Source organism: Erigeron canadensis, chromosome 4 (genome assembly GCF_010389155.1).
Source record: "Erigeron canadensis isolate Cc75 chromosome 4, C_canadensis_v1, whole genome shotgun sequence".
Lineage (NCBI taxonomy): Eukaryota > Viridiplantae > Streptophyta > Magnoliopsida > Asterales > Asteraceae > Erigeron > Erigeron canadensis.
The window spans coordinates 30,264,406-30,278,221 of NC_057764.1; the positions used below are offsets into that span (position 1 = coordinate 30,264,406).

The 13,816-nt window shown below is 30.2% G+C and overlaps 1 protein-coding gene across 1 annotated transcript; it reads right to left on the reverse strand.

The window, feature by feature from the left end:
- Positions 1–4,257: 4,257 nt before the first annotated feature.
- LOC122597776 lies at positions 4,258–6,394 on the reverse strand. The gene is made up of 4 exons (XM_043770344.1): positions 6,307–6,394; positions 5,647–5,801; positions 5,483–5,552; positions 4,258–4,984 (listed from the first exon to the last, which is right to left on the reverse strand). The coding sequence occupies exons 2-4, from the start codon at positions 5,769–5,771 to the stop codon at positions 4,682–4,684; spliced, it is 498 nt and encodes a 165-aa protein (XP_043626279.1). The 5' UTR covers positions 5,772–5,801; positions 6,307–6,394; the 3' UTR covers positions 4,258–4,681.
- Between the last annotated feature and the right edge of the window lie 7,422 nt (positions 6,395–13,816).

Genomic DNA, 13,816 nt, shown 5'->3' on the forward strand with positions numbered 1-13,816 from the left:
AGTTGTCGTAATTTACGTTGTTTTGGTTCATATAATTTATTATACAAAATTAATATGGTATCAGCATTCATTTGTTTTTACTATTTTCTACATTAATCTATATGATACTTTCCATTTATTTTTGTATTTTACATATAATAGTATAATTTTAATGTGTTTTCACTTTTTTTAGTTGCTACATAATTAACATTCGTATTTTTTTTATTTTCATCAACTATTCATAAAATTGATCATGTAAATGATTACTGTATGTTACGTTAATACACCACAATACATTTTCTGGCGAACATTTAAATAAACAATGTTATGTCTCCGGGGCAAAACCCGGGTAAAAAAACTAGTTAGTTAATTAATTTTCATTTTTTTTACTTTTACTTTATTAAATGAATAAATAATAATAGTAATAATAATAATAATGTCGTTCTAAAAAAATAGTAATAATAATAATAAAAGTGTGGGAGCTCAGATAGTATCGCGGCTCCCCACTAAATTTTTGTAACTTTTATGCAAATTTAATAAAAGTGTTGTTTTTTAAAAAATAATAATAATAAAAAAAAGTAGAACTAGCTAGTATAACCAAACTAATGGAATAATAACGTACGCGAAAGTATCCTAAAACATACAGTATTATTCTAACTTCTAATTAAACGGACATACTATTTTAACTTCTGATTAGACGACGTGGTGACTACTCTTTGATATATACATTTTTAGAGAATGCATTCAAGTTTCGTAAAGTTTCCAAGAGATTGTAGGTGTGATTTGGTTAGTGTTGTGTTGTGTTGTGTTGTGTTATGAGTTGATTGGGGACAGCTTTCACTATTCTGATTCTGTCATTTTGATTTCTGAATGTATAAAGGACACTTAAAGCCTGTGGTTTGTCTCGACTCTTGTACTACAAATACAAGGCCGGAAAATGTGACATGTTAGGTAATACCCACGAGTACATATTTTTACTAATAAATATTTGTAGTATTTCCAAGTAGAAGATTAAAAAATAACAAGATGTCGTGTTGTCTTACTTAAAAATACATTATTAATTATTACAAATTGAACTTTTCAGAAAAAATTTAGTACAAATTGAAAATATTAGCCGACACTAAATTTCAAAAAGGTCTCGTTTCATCTCTTTCTTCTAAGTCTAATGAGGACTTAAAGCGCGTACGTTGTACGCTGGGAATAAATTAGAGTTGATTGCGTGTTATAGACTTATTAAAATAATATTAAGAAAAGTATTTGGTTGGTCATTGAAAAAGAAGAGAACCGGTATTTTTTCTTGAGGACGTACAGATGAGAACATGTTTTCCAAAAAACAGTTGTGTTTGGCATGCGTGAACTTTAATTGATTTCATGGAAAATTTGTTTGGTTTTCTCAGTCGCTTTAAACACCAAAATTTTACAATATACTACTAAACAAATGTATCAAAACGGTTCAAATATAGTACATTAAATTTCTGTTATTCTTCATGAACTTGCAACATCTTAATTAGCAAACGGTTCAAATATAGTACTTGAGTACTTGACTAATAGTCAAATATCTTGAATGATACAATATTATCTTTGGAAAAACTATGTTGAGACACAAATTTATGTCTATCCATACACATGTCTGTATTACCTTCTGCTGTGGAACGGGGTGTGGTAAGCTTATACATCTTGCAGTTATGTTTGTTAGCTTTTTTTTTTAAGTAAATTTCATTAGATCACCATGTGGTTTGCTGTTTTATCATTTTTTTATCTTGCCCTTTTTTTTATTATTATTTCATCCTGTGGTGACTTTTATATTTATAATTATTATAATTATTATAAATAGTTATAATAATAATAAAAAACTTATTATTATTTATTAGCTTTTTATTATAATTATTATAAATAAAACTTATTATTATTTATATTTATAAATAATAATAATAATAATAATAGAAAAGTACAATCTTTATGAAATAAAACATAATATGATATTTGAAGAGTTAAATTTTGAATTCCATTGGAATTCAAAACTTTTCATCCATTTTGTCATGAAATCTTGAATTCATTCATATGATGGAATTCAAAGGATTCCAATTTCAACTCCTTACGAACCAAACAAATCATAGAATGAAATCTGAATTTTATTATGTCAACCAAACAGGATATGGAATGAAATTCAGAATCCAATTCCATTGAATTTCAACGAATTCTGCGAACCAAACACCCGCATATAATTAACAAACATTAACATATAAGTGGATTAAATATCATTATGAAAAGAGATAATTTAGGCTTAGTAAAGTTTCATCATTTAACTTTTATAATATATATAAGGATTATGTATGTAGGAAATTTAACTCATATAAATGTCTTGGAGGCTTCATAAACAATTAGTGTTCAAACATGACTAAGATAATATTTTAGGATTTCTAGAAAGAGAAAAGATGATATATGAAAAGGGAAGTGATAATTGTACCATTATTATTGATAGATTTACCACATAATACAACTCTTATAACAAACAATACAAGTCAGTAAAGCAAATATATGGTAAATGTGTCAATACTTGTGTTATTTAATTTTACATGTCTATCTTTACATATATTCTTTTTTTTAAAGGTGAATTTCGCTGAAAACTTCGTATCACGATTCGACAGCGAGAGGTCTAACATACGTTGTCTTAACCGGATCCGCGCTAGAGAGCTCCCTCGAAATAGAAATGCCTATTTCAAATACCTGATGGGGGAAAAAACCGCTACTAATCCGCCCGAAGGCACGACGATTAATAGGTTAAAACCATGCCCCTTCAGGCTTGAATCTGGATAAACTCAAACCAAGCTCTCATAAAAAGACTTTCTTATGTCCTCCCCAAGGCTTGAACACAAGATTCTTTTAAGACTAACGGTTTGGTACATTAAACTAAATCAAGTTATCAATATTTCTTTTTCTATACCACTAATTCACTAACAAACTTTAAACTTTTATTGAATCTAACTTTCATATGGATTGAACATAATTTAGCAATGATTGTCTAAATACTAGTTTCAAATAACTTCAAAATCCTCAACTTTTGTCTCCTCTTTAGAAGTCGAGTCGAAAGGAAGATAGTCAGATACTGGTGAGAAACTGAGAATATGCTCCAACTAATACGTGGATCATAGCCCAACCCATTAGAAAAGAGGAGACTTAATAGGCTAGCAAAAACATGGGCCCAATAATCAATTGATAGCTAATTTGATCCAGGCAAAATCTATTCTTTGATAGGCCTACTTCTTACATGGTTTGATATGAATATATGACACAAATTGAAGTTAGCTCGAATAGTTTTGTTCTGAATAAACTTATTTTATTTTTTTTAATAATCTTTGTCCATCAATCAATATTTTTGTTATGCAATAATACGTAACTACGATTTCTAAGTTAATTACTCAGTGGTTCTTAGAAGATACTCGAATAATGTTAACAGACAATTTTTTACTGACAAATGATTTGGACGATTTTGTAAGCTTATTCTGTAATACTTTTATTGACAAACCAAAGAAACAAAACAAACAAACAAAAAAAGATTTAGGGTTGTTAGAAAACAACTAAACATACACTGCACAAAGATGTATATGGTCGTTCAGTTAACTTGAGTGTTGCAAACACAAATGAGAAACAACTGGACTTTTCTAATCAATTATGTTCACTAGGAAAATAAGTTTACCCTATTTGTTCGCTAAGATGGTAAATAAATATCATAGCAAACATCTTAACAAACAGATTAACAAGTAATAGTGGTGTTCGGATTGAATAACATTAAAATTTAACATCAAAATGGTATCAAAGGGAACTAAAGATATATACGATCCAAGAGGGAAAAAAACCAGAGTTATATTCAATAAGTTAGGGGCGTTAAACAAGTTATATTCAATAATATTAAAATTTAACATCAACTATTTCAAAATAAAACCAGAGTTAAGCACCATAATTTATAAGCTTAACAATTTAAATACACCTAAAACATGTGTTAAATACACACTAATAAATATGTATGTTATAAACTTCAAACAAAAAACATCTGACAAGCTTTTACCAACCAAACCTGGCTTGACCCTGGTCCTGTTGTCACGTTGTGGTCTGACCATACCAGTTCACATGGCTCAATACAGTTCAATTACAACAAATCAACCGGGCAACCGGTAGTAATGGAACCAGTTTTCTTAAAAAAATTGGTCCGACCCCGGTCTGACCAATTAGTTTAAAAACACTGGTACAATGCATCAAAATATTAACTATGCTTTTGAATTCACACAATGACAACCTGAAATTATAGATATCATAAGAATATGTATTACATATATTTATAGTTATATACATATCAAATGATACAAACCCCGGTCTGTCTCCAGAACAAAATCTACATTCAACCTTCATTTTTATACAACTTTCCCTTAGAAAGTTTGGAAAATTCCCCTTCTTGATCTTTATACTTACAAAATATCACAAGAAGGGTATACATGTTATCCCTGAACGGATACGTCTCAGCCTAGCAACAATTTATTTACATGCTTGTATTTACACCAGAAAAAGCGAAAATTCCTCTTTCCGAATTCTTCTCAAAATTTTCAAAAATCCTCATCAGCTTGCTTTTGCTCCACTCTACTTACTCCTAAACGTCACCTTTGCTAAATTTATATGCACTTGATACGTTTCATTTTAAGGGTTTCCTTTAAGCCTTGGAAGGAATGCTGCAACTGCGCTGGTTATCCCTAGCAAGGCAATCGAACCCCTCAATCCTAACAGCTGGTTTGCTACCAAAATTGCCATCAACAGATCCTACTTTCTCTTCAGATGAGTATGCAGATGACATACCGTATGTAGGTATTGAAATCTTCGGGCAGACATTATCATTCCTAAATCGGGTGTCTTTTATTAACGGGTTAGATACTCTACTTGGCGGTGACCCGCTGAAAAATGGGGGTGAAGAAGCAACATCTGTACATGATTTGTCTTGTGCACCATAATCACCACTCTATCAAAAATAAATCAGAACAGATTAGTCAAATAGTTTGAGCCTTTATAACCTATTTACAAATAGTCAATTTTCAAAGGACAATTTATTTTAAACTGTCTAGAATTTGACACCATTAGCTATTCCATGCGTTTAACATAAAGTGTATCAAACTTTACAACTTTGTCAATTAGATGTATCTGACCTCCTATAACGTAAAAACGATGATGTAGCAGTGTATATGGCTGTTACTCGTTAAAAAAACTGATGACCTATAAGATAATAAGGACACGAGACACATACAATAGCGAGTTTTGAAACTTTGATACAAATTGAACACATAGTCAAATATTTTGCACATTTCCAAATAGTGCTAGATTTCAAAAGTACCATTGTTCCAAACCATGAAAACGGACCCCTCTCGAAAATGATATATAAACACTACTAGTACAAGATCACATCAAAACATCGTATACTAACAACTACAAAGTTATATACAACGATTCTTATAAACACTACCTTTTCAAAAATGAGTTCCAATAGCTCACGACGCCCTGCTTTCGATTCATATGGTTCAGCAGGCGGAAAACTGCAAACCAAACGAGTTTTCATTCCATTTTCAGACATATGAATCAAACTTCATTATACAATAACCAAATCTAATGAATGGTTTAGTAGCTTACCACATATGCCATATCAAAGGCCTAACAGCATCACTACTAGGAGCATTGAAAACGCCGAACCGCCGAGGCTTCGGACAGACCAAACGCTCGCCTTTCTCATACGACACAGAAACAGCGTTTCGCATGTTTTCTGTTAGAATATAACACCTATCAAACTATTAACATAAAATATTTGAAATATAGCTTGAAATTTTATAACAGTGATGGGCTTATATTTATTTAACAAATATCTTGTTTAACTTATTTTGAATAATTTAAGTACAAAGAGGTTAGACGGCAAAATTAAGTACAAAAATTAAAAATATGTTTTTTTTTAATAAAATACAAAAGTAAAATGACAAAATACAGAAGTCTATATGAAAAAGAGCAAATAGAAACCTAAGCAGATTCATAGGAATAATCGATATTTATATGTTTTTCATCAATCATATGTTTAGGTACAAACGATCTACGTGTGCTGATAGAGATGTTTTTTTTTACACTTATTTATAAATGACATAATATTCAAATGAAATAACATATATCTGAAATAATGCTAACAAATTGGATATGTATGAAAATAAAAATTAGGAAATTAATAAAGATGTATAAATTTTAATTTTATTATTATTATTATTCTTATAAATATAATTATAATAGGATGGATGAAATTAAACATACCTGTGTGAGAAGAAATTGGGGATATGATGATAGAGAGGATGCAACTCCGCTGGAAGGGAAGCGAAGAAGCTCAACCAAAATGATAACAAAAAGTATTTATATCGACAAATTGGTCAATATTGATGGGTAGATATTTATTCTATCCTATTATTATTTCTTTTTGTTTATTTAATTTATTATATATTTTTAACGTCCAATCCTCATAGCCTGTTTAACCTCGGAGAACCCAAACAGGTTATAATCGCAAAGAATTTAGGAAAAAATTTTCACAGGCTTAATAGCCAAACCTAAGACCTTTAAGTAAGTCAAAAAATCCAATTTATCCACCCGATCCAATCCATTATTGATGGATCTGAATGATGTTAGGTGGATGAATATTGAATGTAGGACAAATATAAATGTTTAATGGAGTGGATTTAGATACAAATTTATCATCCATGGATGTCATCCATTAATCGGAATATAATTAAATTTGTTATTTTTATTTATAATTATTACATTTATAAATTAATATATATGTGTTTAACATATTTTAGATTTTTATTAAATGCATATATGACTTGTAATTTTTGAGATAGTGTGTTCTCGAACCTTAATGTTGCAGCCAAAAACTGTGCAAACGGAATTAAGCTAATAGTATAAGTAATATCTAAGTACTTTTGTCATTGTATTCAATATTTTAGACTACTAGATTGAAAAAAAAAATGTGGAACACACTATGTCATTTGTTTGTACAAGTTAAGAAACTAGTGACTTTTGATTGTATAATATAAAAAAATCATGAATTTTGATTGTTTAAATTTGCAACAACATATTTATTTAAAGTAGTGATTTTGACTACACATTGTTTCTTACGAAAACATTTTAAAGACATCCAACGGATTTCCATTTATTTATCTCATCCATTGGATATTGATATAGATGGATGAAATTTTTTTAAATGGATATAGATATGGATATGAATGATAAAAAAAACTAAATGGATATGAATATGAATATGATGACATCTGATCCATGTTCGATCCATTGTCATCCCTACTCACAGTCCTCTTAGCTTTTTTGTGATATGTGCCTCATATGATTTCTGCAGCCTTTAAACGTTCATTTAATTGATAATAAACGTTACTTGTGGATGAAGTGACCCAGATTACACTCCATTTGTAAGGAATTCATGTCTATTCATCTGAATCACTTCTTCACATAATAAATGATATAAAACAACAAAAGAAAAAAAAAACAAGTAATAATAATAAAAGACGTCCAAAGTAAGTAACAAAATAGACACTATGGACCTAATTCGTTCTTCACCCACATGCACCTATTAAGCGGGGCAGTGTTCATGAGGCCCTTATTGATCATTGCTTCCCTATGGTAACAAAATAGACACTATGCCGTTCATTCTAACATTTAAACTCATCTTTCACATGCTATAAGTTTCATTACTCTAGTAGAATAGCTGCCTTGAGCATAAATATGAAAGAAAACTACTTATTAACAATGTATAAAAACATATGTGATGTTAATATTAACCAATAATTTACTGGCCTAATCTAATAGATTTATTTTGTTTTTACAAACAAGAAAGTCATAAATATTGTTTATAAACATTTGATTTGTTTCTAAGTATTATTTATTATTGTTGTTTCTTTTTTCAGTTTTTGAGTTAGCAACTTGGTATTGGATTAGGCCCAATGTCTCGTGATACTTTTCAAAAATGGCCGAATGTTGGGATAGACGTAGGCAAACATCACCATTTTCGAATAATGTACAGGTTAGCCCAAATAAGTCTTGCCCAGCCCAATACAAGTTTTTGTTTATGGTTCAGACTTCAGAATGTCATTGACCATCAAACTATAGTATAGGATAGTGGCTTAATGAAAAATTGAAGTCTCGACTAAAAATCGAACAAGCAAATGAGTGGTCACTAGAGGTGGGAAAAAACCAGGTCAGGACCCGAATTCAAAAATCAAGCCGAAACAGACCCAGATTTGTTGATCAAATTTGGGTTTGACAAAACCAATAACATAGTTTATATGTAATTATTTGTAAATACTTGATACTTTGTTCATTTATTTCTTTCTTTTTTAAATATAATTGGATGAGAACCTTACAATCTCATGTACCATTTGATATCCATTAATCCCCCAACTTTTCAGGTGAATTCCAACCACCTAATAATCCACTGATTATCTCAAATTTGTCTTTGACAAGTCTCGAACCCAGGAGGAGTTATAATGTAAAAAAAAAAAAGAAAGTATTTTGTATGTTTAATTTACAGATCGTAAAATTCATAATTTATACACTCTTATTAGTTAATTTCCCCATCGTTTGTGTGTATGAACAAACATGGACATGTATAACATTCAGACTTTCTTTTTTAAACTACTTATAATGTAAAAAAATCAGTATTTTGTATGTTTAATTAATTTATAGATCGTACAACCATAGTTACTTAGTTATACGTACACTCGAATTAGTTAATTTCTGGATCGTTTGTGTGTATGGACAAACTTGGATGCGGGTTTATATTCAAATATTTGTTCTTAACCGTTCATTAAGTTTAAAGAACGTATAATGAAACAAGGATATATACCCATATCTCGCTTTAAGCCCTAATTATCATTGCTGTAATAGTCTTGCTCCTGATATTTCTCATAATGGTCATAAAAATCGGTATATATTACGACAACCCATGTGTCTTAATGTAATTCTTTCTATGAACACTTTAAAAATCATTGACTACGAAAAGTAACCTTTAACCTACACATGATAAAAGAGAGATCAAGAAAGTCAATTTTAATAATATCCTATGTTTGAAAAATCAATGCTTTTTCACGCAATTTTTTTGCATATTCATATATACTTTACCAAACAACAAAATGGTGTTAAAAAATAAAAACGTTTAATTGTTAAAGCTATCAAATTTCGCACCACATAGGTTTTTTTTGTTGAAGATGTGTAAAACTCAAAGTTTGACTACTCATTTGAACAATGCCAATCTAATGGTACAATAACCTTAATTTAGATTACACCGACACAAATCGATCTCTTCATGCACCATTATATATTGCCTGGACAAACTTTAAGTATCGATATAATCATCCAAAGCTAATTATCGATGGTTAATAATTACCGTAATTAGTTTTAATCAAACACTAGTTAAGCTCTTAGATTAACATGCATGCATATATAAACGTGTTTTGGCTTGCAAGTTGCCATATGACTACATGAGTTGAGCCTGCACTCTTAATTGCATGTACGTAATGTTTGTTAACTATTTTTTAAAATAGAAGTTGCTAAACTAATTAATTAAAATCATTGATTGTCGAGTTGACAAACGATCAATAATACCTTTTATTATCATTATTATCAACAACAAATTTAAGTAATTAATACATGCATTGCAATAATGTCGCGACCTTACTCAAACTTAATTATACAAATTAAAATATTGCAAGTATATGGTGAAATGGTGATCAGGTGCAATGCAGCCAAACGACGTACGAATAAGTACATCGCGTTCTATAGCTAATCTATTATATATATTTATATCAGATTCCATGCATCATAATAAAAATTAAATGAATCCTAATAATAAAAACAGTTTCTTGCACACAAAGAAAAAAATCATTTCACCAAAGCTAGGAGTTTTATTTGAAAATAAGCACGTGTATATTTGAAAATAATATGCGAAAATATATATATAAAGTTTATAGAGATTGTTGGATAGTCGTTCATGACCATTTTTCGACTACTAGCTCCTTGTGTCTTTGCCACTTAGCAAGTTACTAGCATATATGCTTTCCATGTCTAAAAATTCCAGATAAGTATTCCGTCAAGTTATTATCCTAACTTGAGTCAAGTTAAAAAAATTTAAACCCTTCAATTAAAATCAAGGGTCAAGACTCAATATTGATTATCTTTGAATTTTAACCCTTAATTATAATTTAAGGGCCATGATTACTCTAATTTGACCCCTCAAGTTAATTTGAGGGAATCTCCATCCAAAAATTTCCAGAAGGATCAAGTGAGAGTTATGAATTGAATTATCATTATTGCAATGGTGGCGAATTATAATTGAGTCATCCTCGGACAAACAATCATACTCCGTAACTTAACAGTAGTTTTTTACTTTACAAGTTGATCGTATATATAAATATATGCATATGGCTGGTGATATGTCTTGTAATTTTCTTAATTAACAAGTTGTTTAACTAAATCATTGACTTTGATATTATATTCTATATATTTCTGATAATAGTAATTATGTGGTTTTTAAAGTATTAATTAACTACACTGAATCTTCTCCACAAAATGTCTACGCCATAGAAATGAAGTTGATTAACCAAGTGTCGTATATAACACATGAATATTATTTCTTTATTACTTCGTGAAAATGACAAGAAGCGAAAGACAAAAAGAAGTAAACCTAGATTAATTTCTTTAATACTTAGCTTACGCATTGATTAGTTAATCCAATTAATTTAATATTGGTTTATAGCCAATTGGAGTCTAGAGCAACCAAGTTAATCTCACATCTGATTAATATTATGTATTATAAAATCATTACAGATAATTTACTTATACACCTAGCTAGCTGCTTGCACACGATGACTTGTTGACGTATGTCTTGTGGGTAATTAATAATAAGTATATAATGCTAGATTAATAATTAAACACGTTGACTTAGATTGACAACAACTATAAATGATATTAATATCTTTGTACGTGTTAAATTTTGTATTTATGCAAGTCTATGTCTATCAAGTCCAACTACGTAATCTCATATTTATATCATCCTTTTTCTAGCTATATCTTGTACTAATACTAATAATATTTTTTTAGCTCAACCAGTTTACTTTTAATTAAATTTGTTCTTGCCAACGTATTCACTTAATTTCAAGCTAGGGGGTTATTTTGGCATATATATATAAAACTAAAAATGGTTAAAGTCATAAAGTAGAAAGGAAAGAGACTTATATATATATATATATATATGTGGACGTGAAATTGCTACAGAGAATGCATGTTATTTGTTTGCAGGAAAAGGAAGCGTCTCAAACTTTAAAAACCCGGCCGGCTTGTAATCATTTGTAAGAAAAACTTTTTGAAATAGGAGTCATCATTGGATGAATATTATGGATGGACCAAGATGATAAATTACGGATTTAAATATGCATGCATATGGATGTTTAGTGTCGTTAATCGATCATATATGGATGATTACTTGCATCCATATATGATCATGTATTAGATAGATATAAGAGCAATTTCATGACTTATATAATATCAAGACATAATTAGAAATATAAACATAATTATATATTAGAAAAATATAGTTCGATTTTAGTAATTTCAAAACAAAATTGTTAAAAACAGTTTGAGTAGAAAAAAAGAATCCATCCTCAAATATTTGACATAAATCAGGCCAAACGGTCTAATTGATCTGATTTAACGTACCGGTATACCTGGTTTCAAACCAACCATCAAGCATCTCTATTGAAAAGCGCATGTGAATGGTAGGACACTTTCAATTCAGCTTGATTTAGCCATCATCTAATTAGACTTTTTTGTGTGTATATGACTACTCTATATGTGATACATACATAAGCTTTATCATCATATTATCTAGCTACCAAGTGTCTGTCTATTCATGCAACTTAGAAAAAGAGCTAAGACCAGAAAATGACATGCATTTTTTTTCCCTTTCAAAACCTAAAAGTTCGATTCATATCTAAAGATTAAGTTAAGCTGTATGGTTAATGCATCTTAATGAAAATAAAATACTCGTACAACCAATTATATCTAAAACTGCTTCCACCCAAAAAAGTTATATATATGAATGGAGCAATAATTACGAAAAGATCAAGTATGGAATGATGATCTATATAAAGTCTTTAATTTGATACTGATGTATGAATTCTACAAAAAGCATATCTCCCTTTCAAACCGGCCAAAACACTTTGGGCTTCCCATTCTTCAACATATGATCACTAAATGAGACCAATTTAAAGCTAAACATGCCATCTTTGAAATAATTAAGTTTTGAAAAGTACTTCTAACGATATCTATCTATGAAGAATAAGTGCAACCCTTTAACGTTAAAAGAAAACTCATCTTAATCTTAAATGACACAGTTTCTTTTCGGCGTGGTGGGACTCCCATTGACTTAATTAGTTGAGAATCACATCGAACACAAACGACTGTTTTTTATTTTTAAAGGTGAATTAATTTCGTTGAAAACTTCATGGCGTGATTCGACAGCATGAGTTTAGCATACATTGTCTTAACCGGGTTCGAACTAGAGAGCTTCCTCGAAGTAGAAATGTCTATTTCAATTACCTGATAGGGAAAAAAACCCTACTAATCCGCCCGAAGGCATGACGATTAATAGGGATAAATCATGCCCCTCATACTTGAACATGGGTATACCCAAACCAAGTCTTAAACACAAAACTTGTTAGAAAGGGAATGATCGTTCAACTATTGAGATAATATTACTATTTCTTGGTTATTTAATGTGATACTACATTAATTATCATTATATATACTTAGGATATTGTTCATGGAATATAATTACCTTATCTATACTATTTTATAATAATTATCAATTTCTCTCTCATAAAAGTGTTAGATGCAAAATTACCACTTTACCCTTGATTAATTAATTTACATCATCAATCCCTTATCTTTTAAAATATCTCCACTATATCTTTACATCAATTACTTGCACTCACCACCAACAATAGTTCGTCACCACCACGACCGCCGTCCCCACCACCAGTCGTCGTCATGACCAAACCGCTGCCGCATCGCGCGGGTACAATGCTAGTATATATAAAGTATATCAATCCTTGAAGAAAATTGTTACCATTCAGCTTGAATTTTAATGACTCTAAGCATTTGATGCATTTGTTCATCATGTTTATCTAGCTACTAAATTTGACCCACGTTTAATGTAGCTTTGCTTTTGACCTTTCTTTCTTTTTTCACATTCAGAGTAAACTATACAAATCGGTTTGTGCTGTGTCGTTTTATAGTTTTCAATTTTTAATCTCTCTGAGAATTTGATTACAAATCATGGTTTTCATTTTGTCCTAATTACGTCTCTGTAGTTGATTTTTATTCCCAAGTTCGTCCTGACCCCTACCATTTTGTCTTAAGTTTGTCTCTGTAGTTAGTATATTAATTTCGACTGTTAAAATGTGCAATGTAACATCCAACTCAACAAACACAATTTTTTTACGACTACTTACATACTATACTTACACAAGGTGATCATGGCCTCAACCCGACCCAACCCGTAACCAAAAAATACCAAATATGTGGACCGAGGAACGGCCCACGTTTCATTGGGCCGGTTCGGTATCATGTGGGTTTGGATTTTAGTAGGCCAGCTCGAGCCCGTACAGTTTGCACTTAAGATTTCATTCTTTGTTTCAAAGGCCATACTGTCTACCTAGTTGCTTATTGTAATTTGTTTGTATTAATTAATGGTCGATTTTAGTGC